Source organism: Dasypus novemcinctus, chromosome 2, assembly GCF_030445035.2.
Source record: "Dasypus novemcinctus isolate mDasNov1 chromosome 2, mDasNov1.1.hap2, whole genome shotgun sequence".
Classification (NCBI taxonomy): domain Eukaryota; kingdom Metazoa; phylum Chordata; class Mammalia; order Cingulata; family Dasypodidae; genus Dasypus; species Dasypus novemcinctus.
In genome coordinates, this window is record NC_080674.1 from 179,201,565 (window position 1) to 179,210,936 (window position 9,372).

General features: G+C 40.7%; 1 protein-coding gene across 1 annotated transcript in view; it reads right to left on the minus strand.

Moving 5' to 3' along the window:
- The window catches only part of PANK3 (pantothenate kinase 3), a 30,883-nt gene extending 26,370 nt beyond the window's left edge, over positions 1-4,513 (minus strand). Inside the window, exon 1 of the mRNA XM_004447378.4 lies at positions 4,062-4,513. Coding sequence (XP_004447435.1) covers positions 4,062-4,089 — 28 coding nt within the window. The 5' untranslated portion in view covers positions 4,090-4,513. The remainder of the gene's footprint in view (positions 1-4,061) is intronic.
- Between the last annotated feature and the right edge of the window lie 4,859 nt (positions 4,514-9,372).

Sequence of the window (9,372 nt, forward strand, 5' to 3'; positions counted from 1 at the left end):
CCCAGAACCCTGCCATTAAATTCTAAATCTCTGTGTAACCCACATGTTTGTATATTGGACTAGAAAAACAACGTTCTATGAAATGCTGTAAACTGGAAAAACTATATGACTTCCTTACAGATTATTTCCTCATGGAGAAAGGCTTTTCTCATACCAATAATACAGAAATCCCAAGATTCATCTCAAATTCACCTTGTTAGCTATATCTGTTCTTTTGGTGCTATTTGTAAACAAAGGTTAACAAGAGATGCTAGACTGCAGGCGGTGAATTTCTTAGTAATAATAATATGCAAACTAGAAAGTGACATGCCCCTTCTATTTTGAGCAGACCTTGATTATGAAATTTTCTTCTTACTATCAGGAAGGTAGGAACTAAAAGAGAACTCAGCCCTGTCAGTGGATCCAGTTTAAAAAAAAAAAAAGTTAATAGTCTCCTTTTGCATAGAGATCATTTCAATTAAGCAGTTTTAAAGCTCATTTCCTTAAGCCAGAGAAATAATCACCATTCAAAAAGTTTATTTGAGAAATCTATGTTTTTATTGAATTGTGTTCTTTTTATTGTCTCTATTTTCAATTATTAAATGTACAAAATAAAGTAAAAAATAAAGTAAAATAAAAGGGAAATGAAAACAAAACAAAACAAAAGTGTGGGAGGCAGCAAGAACAAAGACAAAAGTTCTTAATTCTGTTACTTACCAATAAAAGAGAGAGAGAGAAAGACGTATTAGCATGGAGCTCAAATTTTACTTATTTGCAAGGAAGATCTGAGGGAAAAACAAGGGCACTAAGTACAAACCACAGGTCCACCTAACAGTTCCATGAAAAAAAACACCCGTTTCCTAGGAAATCAAGCAAGTATCTACATATCTATAGTTTATTTACTTCTAGCCAAGGGATAGGCTAAAAGTAGGTCACAGGTGCATAAGCAGCCTACTTAACTGTATATAACCTAAACACTTCCTTTTGAGAATAAAAAAGAAACTGAGGCAAAATACATTTAAAAAACAAAACATTACACTAAGGCAAATGTTAAGTACTAATTTAATCATGGTAAATATAAAAGACCTTCTACAGATACTGCGAATTTCCTAAAATGTCTCATGATGTTTATCTGACCCTTTGAAAAAAAATGGCTCCTACTTCTATTTCTCACCTGATTCTATGAGAGTAACCATCAGTTCCTCACATGTTAACAAATATATCACCAAGTACCACAAAGATAGTGTTACTATAAATTATCTTCTTTATCAGATAGATTATGTATACAAAAGGAAAAACATGCATGTCTAATCATCTTTTAAAATGATTAAACAGCAGAAGATACCTAGCTACAAGGGCAGACCGGTAATTTCTAACAAGGTATTTTATAACAGTTCAAAATCTTGCTAAATATTAGTAAGGGGTTGGAGAAAAAACACTGAAGAGCTATTTAATTGCTCTTGGCACCATGGAGCCCAAAGGGAACCTTTACCAAATTATGATTTAATTGTTCTTTAGGCATAAAGATAAAACAAGTATTCAAACTGCTGAAAATGTTCAAAACATTACAGAAGATCACTTTTAATAACAAAATTCTAAAATTGGGATGCGCATTTTCATTCCAAGTAAAAATGATGGTGTGTTAAAATGGGTTAAGAAAAAAACCACCTTCACCTCTTTGGTATTAGAATTTTTTAGAAGAAATTTAGATATATATTTTTCTGTTAGGAAATTAGTTACATTTAAAGGAAGTTGTATTAGAAACTATCCATTCAAATGCACCTTAATATTTACTGGAAGACTGGAGCCAATATTTTTTTAAAGTGCTGTACTTCTTACGTAATGATTCAATTTACAAATAGGCCAAACTATACAGGGGCCACTATACTTATATGTTATATATTTCTCTTTGGTCTTAACAACTTCAAGGACCTCAGGGCTTGAGACTCAAAACCTACATAATATCAAAAAACACACACGTACATATACATGTCTCTTACTATCACCCTATTAATCAACTTTCGTAAACAGGTAAGCCAAAAAAGAAAATAAAACAAATCAATAAAAAACCTATACAAGTATTCAAAAACAAAACAAACATAAATTTAGCTAAACTGATTGTTGTTTTTTTTTTTAATTAGAAATAACACTTTCTAGTTATAATTATTTCCAGGACAGGTCATAGTTCAACTCTTACCCAAAGAAAAATAAAATGCTCTTGATTTTAACATAAAGAATTGAGCAGGCAGTAAAGTCACTTATGAATATTTTACATATAAAAAACTGGAAACATTATTTTAGACTTCCAAATCACACAAACTAGCTTTTCAGCATGACTGTTTTAATGTTCTCACAAGCAAATTACTTTAAAACAAAAATAAAACAAAAGCAAAAAATAGCGGTTCCTTAATTTCTCAAACTAAAGTTTATTTTATAAACTTTTAATAACAATCACTACAGTCTTTTCTGAAACACCGGTGACAGAGGTGGTATTCATACTTACTAGTTGGCCCAAATATAAATAATCAAATCACTATTATGGCAAAAAGAAAATAACATCAAGAGTCAGAATAAGAATTTGTCATACTCATTTAGCTAAATGGAAATTCTAAATAGAGAAAATGTATGCACTGAGGGATGATGTTCAAGTGTTCTACATTACTGCACCTGTTCAAAATGCATTAATTTAATTTAGCAAATGTAAATTCGAAGTGTTTCTATATTACTTTATTTCAGACTCCCTGAACAAGAACTCTTCATTTAATTAAATCATCATTAAAGATTTTTCTTCTTGAGTAGATAAAACTATCTGATCAGAAAGGCTTATGCTTAGACTATGAGAGTATTTAAACTATGCCCTATGGGTGCAGGAGAAAGAATACTGGATTATGAGTCAGGGGATTTGGGGCCCTGAACATCATTAGTACATAGCTGGGTGGTGTAACCTTGGAGTTACTCTGGAGCACACTGAATTTCCTCACCTGAAAAATGAAGACAAAATTATCTCATAAATGAATTAACAATTAACAGTATTTCCAGTGCTTTTTGTGTTGCCTTTCCTGTAAAATTTTACAAGAACCCTGATGGGCAGGGGCAGGCAGGGAAGGTGTCAGTACCCTGTTTTATAGCTGGGCATTTCTTAGAACTGTTGGGAAGATCACATGAGACACTATATACGAAAACACTGCAGAAACTACAAAATATTAACAAAACCCTAAGATATGAGCACGAATCCCCACATTCCTCGTTGTTCCAGAAGAATGTACTTCAAGTATGAAAATCACAATGGTTGAATGATTAAATAAGCCATTTGCAGGAATAAAGGTTTTTTAAACAGCTAAAAATAAAGGAAGCAAATTAAAGTTCACCTGCTTTCTTAAAGCATGGTAAGAATGTTTTAAATAAAAGTACATGCATTTCTAGTCATAAAAAAATCTTTATGGGTCTTCACCAAAATATTAATAGTTAGCTTTGGGTGACCGGAATACCAGTGATTTTAATCTTCCTCTTTTTTATCTGTTTTCTAAAATAAACATGAACTAATCATTAGTCAAAACAAAAAATAAGGCAAGGGAATTAACACACTGGCAGGCTGCACGCACGTGCGTTTATAAAGCTCTAACTATAACAACAGTGACAACTCCCAGAAATCCTCCGGGATGTCAAGGACACAAGCAAGAAACCCGGAAATCAGTAAAAACGTGTGAAAATTGACCCCCGCCCCCCGTGCGCAAACTGACAGCCATGATTACCCCTTCCCAATTTGACGTCGGAAGAGACAGAGAGCGGACAGACAGCACTAGTTCTCATTTGGTAAAACTCGAATAAAAAATTCCCTCTTGCACCTCCCATTTCTCGAGAAGGAAGTCGGAGGAAGGGGAAAGGGGGCGGCAGGTTTTCGTCGTCCCGGATGGGGGATGGGAGGACGCCTAGAACCGGGTGCTGAATTGGTCCCTCCGCCCCCATCTCTTTCCAGGCGCCCACCAGGAGGACAAGTGGGAGCCAGGCCGCTCCCCAAAAGGGCTCCCGGACGGGGCTCAAGGGCGATCTCCCAAACCGGCGGGCCCAAGCCCATATCTTACAGGGTTTCTTGGCATCCTTGATCTTCATGTCGTCGGCCTAAAGGGCGAGAGGCAGATTCAGGTCCGACGCACGGCGGGGAGGTGGCGGCGACTCCAGCGGCGGCCGGGCCGCGCGTTTAGGCCCGGCCGGTCCCTCCCCTCAGGCCAGGCGGGGCGGGCCTGGGGCGGGGCGGCGGCGCCTAAGGCGACGCCTGGCCCTGGGGGAGACCTCCCACCTCCACAAAGGGCGGCCGGGACCGGGCGAGCTGGGAAGGCCGCGGACTCGCCGCTCCGGGGCCCTCCGCAGCTGCTCGAAACAAAAGGCCCCGGTCCCGGGAGCCGCCGCCGCCGCCGCCGCCCTGAGAAGCAGCCCGCCCAGGCCGAACACCCACGTGATGAGAGTCCCCCCTCTCTCCGTTCTCCGCCGCGTTGCTGGGGTTTGTAGTTCTCTGGATCTTGAGGCCCTGCTCTTTGGTTAGAGCTGCGAAGATGGACTACAAACCCCAGGATGCATCACGGCCCTTCCTCTGAGGCCCCACCGCTTCCGGAGATCGCCTCAGAGTGGGCCCAGAGTGAGGGGGCGGGGCCTTAATCACGCCAGCGACGAGACGGCCAATGATGGCTTAGAGGGGCTGCCCGGCGTAGGGCTCCGACCTCGCCCCGCCGCTGAAAGAGAATAGGTGGCAAGGAACTCTTTGCAAGCCCCGTCATGGCTGTCCTAACCAGTGGCAGGCTTCCTCCTGAGGCACGAAGCCTGCTAATTGTTCCTTGGAAAGTTCTAAATTCAAGGCTCTAGAGCTGACCTTTATACAGACTATTAAGTAGATTTGTGGATTAAAATTCGCAAAGGAACCCCTTGCTTAAGACACCTTATATGTTGGGGTTGCGTGATGATGATGATAATAGTGTATATAATAATGAGCTTGAATGTTTTCTATGTGCCAGACTCTCTGCTAAGCACTTTTTTTGGTAAGTTATTTAGTTCACCAACTTCGTGAGCCACAGATAGTTGTTATTCATTTTATTATCGCTCAGTTTGACTGTGGGGCAAGATTTGAAAGGTTAAACCGCTTTGGGAACACATGCTCTTTCCTACTGTTCCCATGTAGCCCGCAGGGACTCTTCAGCTTAGCCGCTCGTGCAAAGTGGAAACTGACTCTCAGGGAAGAGAATTAAACGCTCTTGTTCTCACAGCAAAGCCATGACATCCCTTTTTCCAAGTCTTGTAGACTCTGAGCCTCTTAGGTAGAAGAGGATTCCTGAATTCTGTCACGGGAATTCAGTGACAATGGATGGTGTGAGAGTTGACAATGGAGAATTAGGCATTTGAGTTGAAGAAACCGTTTGTCTGAGATCATTACTGCTTCCCTTATGGAGAGTAAGCCAGATGTGAAGGCTAGCGGTGAACACATACTACCATTTATGGGGTACGTACTATGAGCAGGCACTTTACAAGATGCTCTACTTATTATTTTTAAATTTAATCCTCACAACCAACCTTTGAAATATAATGATTAAGGGCTCAAACTTGAATTCAAATCTTGGTTCTACTATTGTAGAATATGAGAAAGGTTCAATTATTTGCGTATAGAGAGGCCAGGACTCAAGAATGATTTTGAGAAGGAAAAATGGTTTATTGACGGCCAGCCGGACTCGGGAGCTTTCTGTTTCAATCCCGAGCCCCAAACAAGATTTTTGAGTCCCTTTTATACAGAGAGGAAAGGCCAAATGGTCCTTTTGTTTCAGATCTCAATAGGCTTGAATAGCATATATCATCCACATCCTAGGTAAGCTTTTAGCATGGACTTCATACATTCTAGATAAGCTTTAACACATTTGGTTTGCATTTTCCCTAAATATTTAAAGTTTATAGACTTTGCATTGTTAAACTGTTTCTTGGGACTGGAGTCGTTGCCATGGTCACCAAGGGCAGGACTGCAGCCTCTTACCATTCCACACCCACAAGTTAGGACAGACAGTTTAGGTTAAAGTTATCTTTGAAGAGACAAAGAGCCTCCCACCCATAGCCCACATCACTACCACTTGGTGATAAACATGAGCAATTACTCTAAGCCTCACTGGAAATAATGATGCCTACAGTTCATGGGACTGATGTGGGGATTAAATGAAACAGTGCTTATAAAGTGCTTAGCACATTGCGTGACAGTGAGCAGTAATTGCTGTCTATGTTTATTATTGTTATTGACACTTTAAAGAAAAGGAAGAAAGTTTATGTATCTAAACTATCTGCCTAAGGTAAAATTATTTGGGATTGGATCCCAAGTCTGATTGGTTCCTTGTGGTTCCTTATCTTTTGTTATTTTGATTTTGTTATTTATTGTTATTTGTTATTTTCATTTTGTTATTTGATTCAGTTTCCACATTTGATTTTTACAAACCTTTTCATTTATACTTTTCATTGAAACATCTTTCTGAGCTCCTAGATGTATTACCTGGCAACTCAGAACCTTGAGTAGCAGATGTGCCCTTCTCTTCCTTTTTTTCTGCCTCCTATCATTCCAACACACACAGATCCTTAGATATTCTAGAATGGTTCTGTTTTCCCTGAATTGGGAGGTGGGAATAGTGAGGATCATGATGTCTGGTTTGACATAGCTTCACAGAATGTTCTGTCTCTAATGTGATTCACCCTTGGGTTCTGCAAGTCTTTGTCCTCTTTGTGCACACTTTGTCCTCTTTCAACATATATCTTTGGCTTGTTTCCTGCCTGCCTTCAGCTTGGAAGTCAAAGGGGAAGTGATAGGCATGCCTTGTGATAGGATGGCTGTGGTCAGAGAGGAAGAAGAGCTAGAAATGAGAAGCTATAGTTATTTAGGGTGACTTTGGGACATGGCCCCTTGCGGGGTTCAATGGCCACAGAGAGAAGTATACACATGGATGGCACTTAGGTTGCACATTAGGTTTATACCTGTGATGTGATTAGAGTTACTAACCTGTTCATTGCTCATATTTGGGTCTGCCCTAAGACTTGAACTTAGAATAATGAGAATTTTAGTCTCAGCTTAGTCATGGAATTGTTGTGTGACCCTGGTCAAGTCCTTTCTCCTCTCTGGGCCTTGAATTACCATCTGTAAAATGAGATGTTTCCTAAGACTTTTTCCATCTCTGCTTTTTGAGATTCCCTGGATTCTGTTCCTTCTTTTAGGAGCAATGTAAGATGTATTCAACTATATATTTTTCTTATATGCCATTAAAATTGATAGGTCTTCTTGTTTCACTTCCTGAGTTTTTCTTCTGCAGCCCCTGTTGACTTTCAGCCCCAACCCTTTCCCCAAAACTATCCAGTGAATTGCATTTTCTCTCTTTTATAACATATCTTCAAAACCTTTCCCAGCAGAGTGTGGGAGCTGGGAAGTGTGCCCAAAGGGGCCGAGAGATTGTCTTTGTGTCCCAATATTTATTGTCTACCACTCCCAAAAAATCTGCCTCATTCTGCAAAGTGATAGAGGAATCTGGCATGTCCTTATTTTGCTTTTGCTATTTGGGTACCCATACGAGACAGGTGGTAGACTATACCTAATAATTCCAGAAGGTCTCCTGGAATGCAGTAAACACACACCCTTCACAACCCAGAGCAAGCTTGTGACAATGGTTTCTGTCTAATTAGAAGGTCAGGAGCATACTCTAATCAGTCCTGGAATCCTCAAACTCAAAATACCCTCTCATGATGGGAGAGCATCATTAATATCAGCAGCCTTAGTTTGCCAGGCCTGTTAGGGCAGATACCACACAATGGGTTCGCTTAACAACAGGAATTTATTGGCTCAAGGTTGGGAGGCCAGAAATCCAAAATCAAGGCATCAATGACAGTGTTAAATTTTTATCTGAGCCATGTGATCCTGGAACACAATGAAGATTAACAAATCTCTCACCTCTGCATTCTGAAAAACTGCTTATTGCAAAGAACCAGCCTTTCCCATATGGCTTAGATGAGACTCATGGATGCCCCCTTTCTTATGATAAGGCCAGACATAGACCCTCCACATTCCTATTCTTTGCTTCATTAGTGGAGACTGCTTGTCTCCACTAATAAGTTGGAACAAAATGCTTGTTTACCAAATATTTGTTAAGCTTCTCTCCTTCCGCCAGACCCGTGTTGTTAAGGATACCGTCCAGAAAACAGGCTGCATCAGCATAAAATGTCTTCAGATGTACTATTTGATCATGCCATCCTTTCATTACCAGCCCCCCTTCTGATTCTTTCCTCTCCATAAAAGAAAAACTCTTTTTCTCTAACTTCTGGGATGCTTGTAGACCTTACAGTCAAAGCGTTCTCCCTATTGCAATAGTCCCTTTCCTCTTTTGCAATAGCCCCTTTTCCCCTTTGTAATAATCCTTTCAAATAAAATGTCTCCTTGCCAAGTCTGGATTAATTTTTAAATTTGTCAGTTAATGGTGCCTGTGACTTGGATGGGATCAGCTTTGTCCCTGGACCCCTGACCTCTCACCCAGGTCTTTGTCTTCTCTTCTGACTCATTGATCGAGGATCCGCTGATGACACTGATGCCTGATTCAATCTTCTGATATCCATTCATTGACTCAGTTCTCTCAGATCTTGCCCCAGCAAAATCTGACAATACTGCACATTGTCCCAGATGCCAGCCTACGAGTGCAGGACCCACAGAACCCCCTGGGGCCTTGCTGCTCGCACCTTGTCGAGTTTGTGCTGCTGTGGTAAGTCAGTATCAGACCTGAACTCTGCTCTTTGTGTTGAGTTCCTTGGCTGGTTATTCTAAGTTTGGTACCTGGGTTTTGTTTTTGGCTCAATTCATTTGGCATCCTTGGTGGAGTCAGGTCATTCCTTTTCCTTTTTTGCTGTCTTCTGTGTTACTGTTTTGGGTTATGCTGCCTAAAGGTGTTGCTTGTCATGAGTAGGAGAACATAGGGTAGAACACAGGCATAGGGCCTTGAAGTCTGATGTTTGAACCCATCCCCCAGACCAGTGAATTTGTGGTTCTCACTGGACTGGCCACCACTTGGATAAACTTGGCTGTAGGTCACCAATAAAACTGGATAAGTTTCCCCTTCCTTTTTGATTTTTGACCTGAGAGTCTAGCTTTCATCTAGAGAGTGTTCTCTCTGGTTTTCTGCTTGCCTGTTGTGTCTGCATTTGGAGGCAGCCATCTGTCAGGTTGGGGGTCCAAGACACGAGGTCCACAAATGTCACGCCTGGCCGCCTGTTGCCAACTCTCATGGCATCATCTAAGTCTCAATCTCATTGCAATTCTAACTCTTGCAACTATCTTTCTAAGTGGCATAATTGACCAAGGATGATCTGGGCCTTCAGTGTCCACTTTGGGAAACATCTGAC